Raw genomic sequence first — 12251 nt, 5'->3', positions numbered from 1 at the left:
ACAAGTCGTTAAATATTGATTTCCTTTCTTTATCTTGTGATCATCCACGTGTTATGTGTGTCATTCATCCATTGGATTCTACAACAAAAGTTATTTATAATATTAAAAGACAACAAAAAATTATGCAAGCGTGAAAAAGATGGTCAAAAGAAATAACGCGTAAACTCGTAAATAATTGTCGTATCTTGCAATTTGGTTACCTTCCGCTTTTAGATTTCTCCTCCTCAGCCTCTTAGGCGGCGTCGCCGCCCCTCGTTAACCTCATCCATTCCCCACACGTAACACATCACCGATAGCGTACGCGTCTTTCTCTCGATATCTATATATACACGCACCATCTCTTTCGTCATTTTCATCTTCGATCTTTCATCACATTTCAACCTTCGATTTCTTGGATCTTTATTACCTCAAAACATTATTCATTCTGTTCTGTAGTATCATCAAAATGAGTAACTACAACCAGTCTCAAGGTACATATATACGTCTGTGTCTAATTCTTGTTTCTTTTTCAGTTTGCCCTTCATGAATTATTGAGGGTTCTTTGTTTTAACATTGTATTGTCCATCTCCATCTCCAGCAGGCACTGCATATCCAGTTGAAGGCAAACCAGATACACAAGCCCATTCCACGGCGCCACCGCCGGCTGGTTATCCGGTGAAAGATGAGCAGGATAAGGCCACGGATTATACCGCTGCCAAGAAAACTCAGTCTCGGGGTGATGGCTTTTGGAGGGGATGGTGAGTCGTCTTTCTATCTACCTCGTTACAAATCTCACACGCCCTGATCTCAAAATCCATTAACAGTCAAGCATGTTTGTATAGAACCCACAAATTTAATCCACATATTCTGTAGGATTCACCGTTTATTTATATAAACCGTGAAATAATTTTCACTTATTGACATCAAATATGATATACTGATTTTGTTTGTTTTGGCAGTTGTGCTGCCTTGTGTTGCTGCTGTGCGTTGGATGCTTGTTTCTGAGGAGGCTATGGAGTTGGATCACATTCATAGATCATAATTAAAATGTTTAAGTTTCATGTATATATTTATTATCTGGATTGATTGATTTGGGAATATTCGTGACTTCTTATTATGCTGTGTAATAAAATTTCTCGTATTGATTTTATTATTGTTTTTGTTCAAATGTAATTCTTGATTATACAGAGATAGTAGGTTATCTGTTCGTGCTGATATTGAGCTCCCGTTTGCCCCCCTTTAAATTTCATTACATTACATTTTATTTTTCTATATCCCATTTTCAACAATACAAACTTCCATGTAAATTGAAAACTTTTTCTACTTTTTCAACCACTTACTTTTCAAAAAAACACTATTCCACCAATTTTCATTTCTAGAAAATGAGGGCGAAACGGGAGTTGGATGTTGTGCCCCCTTAATTTCAAAAAGTGTATTATAGAATAGTGATTGATGTTAATGTGTGATTAAAAAAGAAGGAAAAAATTTTATTTTATGTGTAATATTATTTTAATAAAAAATGTATGATTAAAAATGAGTAACATTGGTTTATCTTCCTCTTAAGGACAGTCACACGACATTCTTAAAATTAGCTCACTATCCAGAAACAGAAAAGTTTCTCAATAATGTCCCGTTTTCAATATTCAGGAAGCGTCCATCGTGTTCATATTCGGAATATTCACATAAAAATAAAGTTAAATAGAGTCGTATAAGTATCTTGTATTCCCCAAGTTTTGATCTTTCTAATATGCCAAAACAATGGTTATTGGATCAATTCAACCACGATTCAATTAGACAAACTACATAAACAATTGTAAGACCCAAATACTACGTCATAATCCCATTAGTCTTTGTTTGATCCTCATCTCGGTGATCTTGTCCCGAAGTGGAAGATTAAAATCTAGAAAAATTTTGATTTTCTAATCAATTAGGGACTATTTGATAGAGGTGGGAATTCCACGGAAAATAATTCCATTTTCCAATTTGACCATGTTTGATGCTAATTTTTTTCCATGGAATTGGTTGTCCAACCGCCCTTGCCACATCAGTATTTTCCTTTTTTTTATTCTTTAAGAGATTGAAGACATTGATTTTGTGAGCAAAATAGATTCATTATAGAGATGGCATCTCAACTTGAATAAAAACGAGATTCTTATTATTCAACAATAAAAATCTCCACCACTCTTTTTTAATGAGGAAAATGAATACCCTGTTTTTCTCGTAGTTCAAGGCTACAAAAAAATTACTTAAAGTCTTGTATCATTAAAGGAAAAGACGACTCAGAAAATCAATTAACCTACCCAAATTATTCTGCAAGGAGGTAGGTAAAGGTTATATCAAATTAGTCCGCAGAAGATATTCCTAAATATCTATGATTTGATAAGGGAGCCAATAAAGGAAATCTTGGATACCTTCCTTTCCTAGTAAAGTCACAAAGATAATAGGAGCTATTATTATTTGCTTAGTCCATTACTACGTTTTGACGCACACATCAATTAACTGAAAACGGAGTTCACTGGTTAATTTGAATGTATCCATGAACATATTAAGACTGTGTTTGAGCCAAATTAATTTTGAAGAATATATTTTAGAATAGTAGATTGATGAAGAATACGTGGTTAAAAAATAAGGAAAATTTTTAGATTTGCGTGTAATATTATTTTATTCAAGAATATGTGGTTGAAATGATGTCAAATCACTGTTTAAGAATGTATTTTTTCAAAATAATGGAACTCAAACAGGGCCTAAGTATTAGAGCTCTGCTGGAGCCCTGTCCGTCTAGGGCGCCTGCCAATTAGCCGCCTTGTTTGGACAGAGCCAACGTGGCCCTATCCAAGAAGATTTTTCCTAAGTATTAACTCAACTAGACCTTCACAAATCAACGTAAGCTTCGTCATGTGCATTTATTCCACACCAAGACATTAAAAAAATTAAGAATGCTTATAAGGATTAATATAAAATATGGATTACACATTTTTCTCAGTACAAAGTCTACGAACTTCCCTACCCGCACACACACAACCACCAACGTTCCTCGGCCTCATCAATTATATCCATTAAATGTTCGGTCAATATTGCATCCACTGCCGAACCCGTCAAGTGCCACCAATGTCAACTTTACAAATGTGACTCAAGTTTTTAAAAGAGCCAATATTATGTTAAATTCACTTTCTTACTGAAATAAAAATGTTAGGTTTTTGATATCCAATAAATCTCGAGTTATAATGTTAATGTAGATTAATATTATTTCATAAACATAGGCCGATGAATGAAATAAATCCAACAATCAAGTCCATGAACTACACCCAACCCAATTGTATTCCCTTATGGATGGTTTGAATCTTGGCCTGTTTACCCCTTTAACGGTCCAACTTAAAGCCTAACCCTAGAGTATATATATGGCTATACACCCTAGCCACTTTCTTATGATGTATTGTGTGATTTTGAGAGAAGAAAGAGAGAATTCCGGCTGCCCCCTTTGTGTGAGGAAAAAGGTCTCCAGAAGTGTCTAGAACGCTTGTATAACGTGTGCAATTGGTGGTTCATTCATACCTTTGTGGTGTCTTCTCCTAGCCTTTTTGGCCACAAATCATCATCCTTTTCTTATCCTACGTGAGTAAGATTGAACAGCAATCAAGGTGAATCAATTGGTTGTGGTTTGGAGTCGATTGGACTGGTTGTTGGTTGAGAAAGGTGCCCGTTGGATTGAGCCCGAAAATCACCGATTTGAAGATTTTTCAAGAAAGCTTCCGCAAGAATTGGTATTAGAGCTTCAAGGTGGTGGTTTTAGCTCATGAAACATACCAAAAAGGTCCAAAAATCGCAGCAGAAATCGGATCGAAGAAGCTATCCAAAAATTGTCAAAATCAGTCTCCGTTTTTCACATGTTCTGATCAATCCAAAAGGAGTTTGAGGAAACGGAGACCACTGACGTGACATGCAGGAAGAGGCGCACCCTGCAGGAAGGCGCGTGATGGTCAATTCTGACACGTGTGGCCCACGCACAGAGAGAAGGAGACACGCGTGAGGGCGCATAAGCGGGAATTTCGAGGAGGTCCCTTCAGACAGTTTGTTCCTCATATTATTTTTGACATTTTTCATGTTGAAAGTTTTCTATTTCAAGGTACACAGTAGAATCTGGACAGCGTTGTTCTTCGTGCGTTCGGGATTTGATCGTGATTTTTTGGTTGCAGCAGTTTTCAGAGACTTTAGGATGAATAGTGGTAGTCCTAAAGTGGTGAATTCACATGTCTCGATATCTACGGACCTTCAGACATGGTTCACTCGATATCGTATTTTTTGCTTTTTATTATTGCAGTTAAAATTAATGTGTATGTTAATTATTTATTTTTCGTATTAAAAGTCATCGCATGGGGTAACATTAGGTTTGGGGTAACCATTGCTTGTTGCTAGACCTAGAAATTACATGTTAATTACCTTAAATTCTATGTGAATTTGTCACCAATTTTTCTACACCGATAGAATTGCATGTGACCTTAGGAAAATTTACTTGACCGTTCTGTGTGAATTATGTGTCAGTACTTTGCTTGTGGTAAAATTTGGGCATAGTTGAAAGAAATTGTTGTAGAATGATAATAAAAGGAAAGATGAGGATAGAGACAAGACGAATGTGACTTTAGGGTCAAGTAGTGGTCCTAGTGAGGTTTATTGAGAGAATAAACGTGGTTCTTACATTGCATTTGTGTATAATCCTTTCTACATGTATGTGGTCACATAATTTTATTGCAATATTGATGTTACACTTTCAACTTGTTTGATGTGTGTAATTGCATGAATTGAGGGTGATCTTATTACTTTGTGTAATATGTTTACATGCATAGTGGACTAAGTTTTGTGGCGTACTCCATTTGCTCTGTGAGTGGTGTGAGAGTGTGGTAGTGAGAAGAAAGTTGGGCAGCCGTTTCTCTCCTTTATCTTTGTGAGCCTGTGTGGTTTGGAGATTATGTGAGGCAGTCACGTTAAGGTTACCTTCTTTATCTTTGTGAGCCTCGTTTGTGAGTGTTGTGAAGTAACCGACTCTTTCTTCGATTTTTCTTTGTGAGTACCACCTTCGCCATTTTCTTTGTGGATTTTTTAGAGCTTTGGTAATTGGGGTAACCTTTGTGGTCACTGAAAGGTGTTGATTTGCCATAGTGAGTTTGAGATGCATTAGCAGTGTGTTGTGTGCCTTTTGGTAAGGTAGAGTATAGATGTCTAGGGGTACATGGTGGTTTGTACCGGGGATGTGGAGTGTGACATTTGGATCACGAGTGGAGATGTGATCAAATGTCTAAAATCCTTTATCTGGAAAGAGACCCTGATCAGGTGGAGTGTGAGAGATGCACTTCTATCACTTCTGTTAGGTGGAGATCCATTATCCACATAGGTTGGGAGAAGTGATGTAGAGATAGAGAATTATCCCATAGACTTAGGATCTATTGTGACTTGCCAATTAGACGTGAGTTGAGTGATCTGTCTAGTGAGCTTGGTGAGCGATGAGAGGAGATATGTGTTCTCGAGGTGTGAGCAACACGGAATAGGATATGATAAGTGTGGTGAGATCTTTTCTTAGGGTTATTTATGCATGTGTTGCATGTGGTTAACCATAGTTTAATTGACTTAGTGTTAATCTATGCTTCTATGTGAATGTGTTTTTGAAAAGAACTGTGTGTGTTATCCTATAGTATATCGTCATCGGACGTATATTTGCTCTTAATTGTTTACTGTTAAATATTTGCTTCTACTTAGGTGTTTTTGACCTTAACCCCAGTAAGTACATGGAGCAGGTATGATATGTGTTTCAAGTTGGAAACACAAGGTAAGGTCTGTGATCCAATTTTATTGGCTACCTTGATTATGCAAGTGCTAACTGTGTGTTTTGATTAGGCATCAAGGTGGAGATTTGTTGGGTTTTTGATACCCAATAAATCCCGAACTATGATGTTAACATGGGTTAACATTATTCCATATGCGTAGGCCGATGAATGAAATAAGTTCAACAACCAAGTCCATTAACTACACCCGATCCAATTGTATTCCCTTATGGATGGCTTGAATCTGGGCCCGTTTACCCCTTTAATGATCTAACTTAAAGCCTAACACTAGAGTATATATATGGCTATAACCCTAGCCACTTTCTTATAATGTATTGTGTGATTTTGAGAGAAGAAAAAGAGAATCCCGGCTGCCCCCTTTGTGTGAGAAAAAAAGTCTCTAAAAGTGTCCAGAACGCTTGTATAGCGTGTGCAATTGGTGGTTCCTTCATACCTTTGTGGTGTCTTCTCCTAGCCTTTGTGGCCACAAATCATTATCATTTCTTGTCTTACGTGGGTAAGATTAAATAGCAACCAAGGTGAATCAATTGGTTGTGGTTTGGAATTGATTGGACTGGTTGTTGGTTGAGAAAGGTGCGTTGAACTGAGCCCGAAAATCACCGATTTGAAGATCTTTCAAGAAAGTTTCCGCAACAAAAAATTATATTGAATTCAAAGTCCTGAAAATATTAATATTTGGCAAGACTGGTTAGACCATCTTAGGTTAATAACATGCAAATAAATACTGAAAATATCTATTGATAAATCAAAATATATTTCTATGTAATAAGTTCTCACGAGCTACTTGTTCTCATGGCATATACTTCAATAGACTTTCACTAGCTAAAATATTGACTTTAGGGGAAAAGCCCTACTTTTGTAGAAATTATTTAAGGTAATATATGACATCATGTCACTTTCCTTATTGATTATTTAGATATTATTTGTATCTAATATATACATCTACTAGATAATTGCATCGCGTTCACTGTATTTACAACTTGAAATTTGCAAGATTAATTGGTGTATCAAAATGTCCCATAAAGTTGAGAACCGGGCCAATTTAGTCAAGCAGGGCTTCGTTCACTCAAAACCTATAAGGGGAAAAGCCTAATCCCGTATACAGAGACAACCAACCCCTTTCGAAACCACATGATCGTGAAACTATTCCACCATAAGGACAACGTCGATTTTAGGGTCAGGTAATGATACATCTATTCACTGGACATATGCCATGTGAGGAAAGTGGAGGGAAGCAACAAACAAGGCAAGTAAGGGGAAGCAACAACCAAGGAAAGTGGGAGGAAGTATCATGAAAAGTGGGGAAAATCAACAAGGAAGGAGGACAGCAGGAAAGAAGTAGCAAGAAAGTAAAGAGGGGAAGCAGCAATGAAAGAGGAGAGAAGCGAAAAAGACGCAGCAGGGAAAGAGGATGATAGTTTCAGGAATAGATTTGACGCTAAATAAATAAAGGAGTTTGGGTTACTAATTGGTGGAATACTGGACATTCTGAAATTAATAAATTCCAAAATCCATTTGTCGTCGGCAAATTTGTAGAAGCATTGAGAAAAAAAATGAAGCGAGTCATCAGTAGAGAGAGTAGGCCTTTCAAAACCCTATAATTCAAGTTTATTTTTCTTCACTTCTAGTTAAATATCCTTTGATAATCCAAATCCTTGTCATAAAGTTGCATATTATAGAAAAGACAAACAACTACACTTGAGATAGTTAGGTATAGTTCATGAAGTAGGCAGATGCAACCTTAAGAAAAGTGATTAAAATATCATCGATGGTAAACCTAAAGTAAATGGTCGATCAATAAGTATGTGAAATGAGTAACTAAGAAGTAGTTACTAAGAGTAGTGGATTAATTGATTACGAGTAAATAAAGTGTGATAACACCTAGCACCGTTGTTGAATAGAATTTATTTTTGGTTCAAATGTTGGTGTAAACAATGTAAAGGGTTTCCATACCAACTTGAATTAACCATTTCAAAAAGCAACGACAAACAAATGAGAAGTAGGTGTATGTAAAGCCCATTGATAGAATCTCACAAGTTGGCCCCTCAGTAGACCACCTAGGGCACTTGATGAAATCACGATAATTTTAGGAATTATTTATTTCCATAGTTAGAGTTGTAATTAATGGATTGATTGATTATTGTAATCTTTAGATTTGGTAGGCAATTTTTTCTTTCCTTTTATTTTTCCCTTCTTTGTACTATAAAAGGGACGATGTATAGCTCATATTAAATAAGAAGAAATTTATAATCTTTGTCTTCATGGTATCATAGCTCAGGCTCGTCAACTAACCAGCCAAAATAATGACAGAAGCCACCGCCAATAGCAGAGGCTCTACAACCTCTGACTTCTTCAATGGAGAGTCAGAAACTGCCTCTGCCATAGGCATGGGAGAGAATTCATCATTCCAATTAACGGTTGAAAAATTGAACGGGAAGAATTTTCGAGAATGGGCTCAATCCATCAAGTTAATTGTCGATGGGAAAGGAAAATTAGGTTACCTGACTGGGGAGATAACGAAGCCGGCCTCAACCAACACGGTTCTTCTCCAAAAATGGAACTCAGAAAACTCATTGGTGACTGCTTGGCTGATAAACTCCATGAAACCCACCATCAGAAAGACGTACTTGTTTCTGCCCACTGCAAAAGATGTATGGGATGCAGTCAAAGAGACATATTCTGATTCTGAAAATTCATCCCAAATTTTCGAACTCAAAACTAAACTCTGGCAAACCAAGCAAGGCGACCGAGATGTGATAGAATATTACCTGGAGAAGTCGACTTTGTGGCAAGAACTCGACTTGAGTACCGAAGAGGCATGGGATTGCGCAGGCGACAGTGCTCGATTCAAAAAAAGGCTGGAAAATGAAAGGGTCTTCGAATTCTTGGCCGGACTGAACTGCGACCTAGATGAAGTGAGGGGACGAATCCTTGGTCGGAAACCCTTACCGTCGACGAGGGAGGTGTTCGCGGAGGTCAGGCGCGAAGAAAGCCAGAGAAAAATTATGTTGGAGATGATCAGAGGTCCTTCAGGAGTGGCTGGATCGATTTCTGCGAGTGAGTCTTCAGCCCTACTGTCAAAAGGAATTGGGTCATCTACCGGGTCGTCAATTGGGCCATCTAACAGTGGGCTAAAAGGCAATAGACTGGGGCATTTAAAATATGGCCCAGGAAATCCTAATTTTGGGTCAACAAATGGGCCTGAGAATACGAGCTTTTATTCAAAAGGAACGACAAATGGGTCAGACCCAAGGCAGCAAAAAGGACGACTTTGGTATGAGCATTGCGGTAAACCAGGACATAACGAAGACACGTGTTGGGATTTGTGTGGAAAACCCACCAACTGGAAGCCTAGACAAAGTAATAAATACCGTGGAAATCAGGCATCAATTGACTATCAGGGAGGAAAATCCAAGGAATCAAGTGGTGCATTTAATGCCGAGCAGATGGAACAGCTCTACAAAATATTTTCTAGCCTAAAATCATCAAACCAAACCAATAACCCGTCAAGTTCACTAGCGCACAAAGGTAATTTTTTGAGGGCCTTAAAATCTGCCACTCAACCAAAAACACCCTGGATCATTAACTCAGGAGCCTCAGACCACATGACAGACTCCTACCACTTATTCTCATCTTACTCCCCATGTGCCAGTAATCTCAAGGTTAAAATTGCAGATGGATCTCTGTCCACCATAGCAGGAAAAGGGACTATTCAAATCTCTAATTCTATAACCTTGGAATATGTTCTTCATGTTTCTAATTTATCTTGCAATTTACTGTCTATAAGTCAGTTAACAAAATTATCAAATTGTTCTGCTAAATTTTTCCCATCTTACTGTGTCAGGACCTATCATCGGGGAAGACAATTGGCAGTGCTAAAGAAAGTGAATGACTCTATTACTTTGACAAGGCAGATGTGGGTAAACAGTGTCAAATTAAAATTTGTGATTCTGCGTCTGTCCTTAGAAATAGTGAAATTATGTTATGGCATTTTAGAATGGGACATCCCAACTTTCAATACCTAAAACGTGTACTACCTTCTATTTTTTTGAATAAAAAGACAGTTGATCTTCAATGTGAAATTTGTGAACTTGCAAAACATCAGTGTACACCATTTCCGAAATCCGTATACAAACCATCAAAGCCATTCTCCATGATTCATAGCGATGTATGGAGTCCCTCACGGATTCCAAATCGTGCTCACTCGAAATGGGTTGTCACATTCATTGACGATCATACTCGAATTTGTTGGATTTACCTACTAAAAGATAAATCTGAAGTTCGGGGCGTGTTTGTCAACTTCCACACTATGATTCAAACGTAGTTCCAAACCAAAATCCAAATCTTACACACTGATAATGGCACAGAGTACTTCAATAACATCTTAGGCGACTATCTCAGAACACATGGCATAGTTCATCAAAGTTCATGCGTTGATACTCCCCAACAAAATGGGATTGCTAAATGTAAAAATAGACATATATTAGAAGTCGCCCGTTCCCTAATGTTCACTACAAACATGCCTAAAAAATTATGGCGGGATGCTGTCCTTACATCCATTTACCTCATCAACCGAATGCTTAATCGAGCCCTAAATTTTGAAGCTCCCATCCAAAAATTCCGAAAATATTTCCCAACTTCTCGTCTTAGCTCCAATCTACCCCTACGAGTATTTGGATGTACTGCCTTCGTACATGTCCATCCCCATCAAAGAAACAAACTTGATCCCCGGGCAATTAAATGTGTCCTAATTGGTTACTCTCCTACGCAAAAAGGATACAAATGCTATGATCCACCCACACAACGAACATATGTAAGTCTTAATGTTACCTTTTTCGAAAATAAACCGTACTTTGAAAAAACCTCTCTTCAGGGGGAGATCTTAATAGAAAATCGGTTCTTTGACTTCAGTCTCTTCTCTCCTGAACCTTCTCTATTTATTCCTCCATCCGATGCTAATATGCCATTAACAAAGGAAAATTTGAATACAGGGGGAGACGTAGAAAAACAAAAGGATAAGGAGATATTAGTTTACTCACGAAAGCCAAAATCAAAGTACACAGAGAATCTCACGACTGAAGCACTAAAAGAATCAGAACCGATGGTAGCTCCACCTCAGAAAGTATCAGAGTTATCTAATACCGATTTACCCATTGCCCTCAGAAAACAACCACGGTTATGCACTCAACACCCTATCTTCAGAATTCCGTACTTTTACAGCCCACCTTGACAATACGATTATCCCGAGGAATATTTAGGAGGCATTGGAAGTTCCAGAATGGAAAGAGGCAGTTTTGAAAGAAATGCGTGCTTTGGAAAAAAATGAAACTTGAGAAGTAATGGAGTTGCCACAAAGAAAGAAACCTGTGGGATGTAAATGGGTTTTCAGCTTAAAATACACAGTAGATGGGACAATACATCGGTATAAAGCCCGATTGGTTGCAAAAGGATATCCTCAAACATATGGTATTGACTACACAGAGACATTTGCACCAGTAGCAAAGTTGAATACAGTTCGAGTCTTTCTGTCAATAGCAGTAAATTTGGACTGGCCTCTTCAGCAACTTGATATTAAAAATGCATTATTGAATGGGGAATTGGAGGAAGAAGTATTTATGACATTACCGCCAAGCTTTTGTAAGGAGGAGGAAAAAGGTCCAGTATGCAAGCTAACGAAATCACTATATGGACTCAAACAATCACCAAGAGCATGGATTGATAGATTTGCAAAAGTGTTGAAAAATCAAGGATATCGCCAAGGGCAGTCAGATTACACTATGTTCCTGTGGCAGTTTGTAGATGGTACTAAAACTATTCTGATTGTATACGTTGATGATATCATTCTGACAGGAGACAATAGAACAGAAATGGAAAGACTAAAAATAAGTCTTGCCACTGAATTTGAAGTAAAGGACTTGGGAAAAATGCGATATTTTCTGGGAATGGAAGTTGCGAGATCAAGACGAGGGATCAGTGTACCACAACGGAAATATGTTCTTGATTTTCTAACTAAAACTGGCATGCTAGGATGTAAACCAAGTGATACACCCATAGATATTGGAAGAAAAAATGGCAACGAAGGAAATCCTGTAGAAATAGACAGATATCAAAGATTGGTTGGAAAACTGATTTACCTATCACACACCAGGCCTGACATAGCATTTGCAGTTAGTTTGGTAAGTCAGCACATGCACTCTCCAAAGGAAAGTCACTTAGAAGCTATCTATAAGATACTGAGATATCTCAAGGACTCTTCGGGAAGGGGGCTATTCTTCAAAAAGGATGAAAGAAAAGGAGTGAAAGTCTTCACAGACGTAGATTAGGCCGGATCAACAGATGATAGGAGATCTACTACAGGTTACTACACATTTGTATGGGGAAATCTAGTAACCTGGAGGAACAAGAAACAAAACGTAGTTGCCAGAAGTAGTGCTAAAG

The 12251-nt window shown here is 37.8% G+C and overlaps 1 protein-coding gene across 2 annotated transcripts; it reads left to right on the top strand.

The window, feature by feature from the left end:
• Window positions 1–228: 228 nt before the first annotated feature.
• LOC111372346 (cysteine-rich and transmembrane domain-containing protein WIH2-like) lies at window positions 229–1194 on the top strand. 2 transcript variants are annotated; one of them, XM_022994641.1, is made up of 3 exons: window positions 229–470; window positions 581–737; window positions 939–1194. In XM_022994641.1, the coding sequence occupies exons 1-3, from the start codon at window positions 446–448 to the stop codon at window positions 982–984; spliced, it is 228 nt and encodes a 75-aa protein (XP_022850409.1). In that variant the 5' UTR covers window positions 229–445; the 3' UTR covers window positions 985–1194. The 2 variants fall into 2 exon arrangements, with proteins under 2 accessions (XP_022850409.1, XP_022850408.1); XM_022994640.1 differs by having other exon boundaries at window positions 236–470; window positions 578–737.
• Window positions 1195–12251: the final 11057 nt, after the last annotated feature.

Source organism: Olea europaea, chromosome 23, assembly GCF_002742605.1.
Source record: "Olea europaea var. sylvestris chromosome 23, O_europaea_v1, whole genome shotgun sequence".
Classification (NCBI taxonomy): Eukaryota; Viridiplantae; Streptophyta; class Magnoliopsida; order Lamiales; family Oleaceae; genus Olea; species Olea europaea.
Note: the sequence above shows the minus strand (reverse complement) of the source record. Positions and strands in the feature narration are given on the sequence as shown.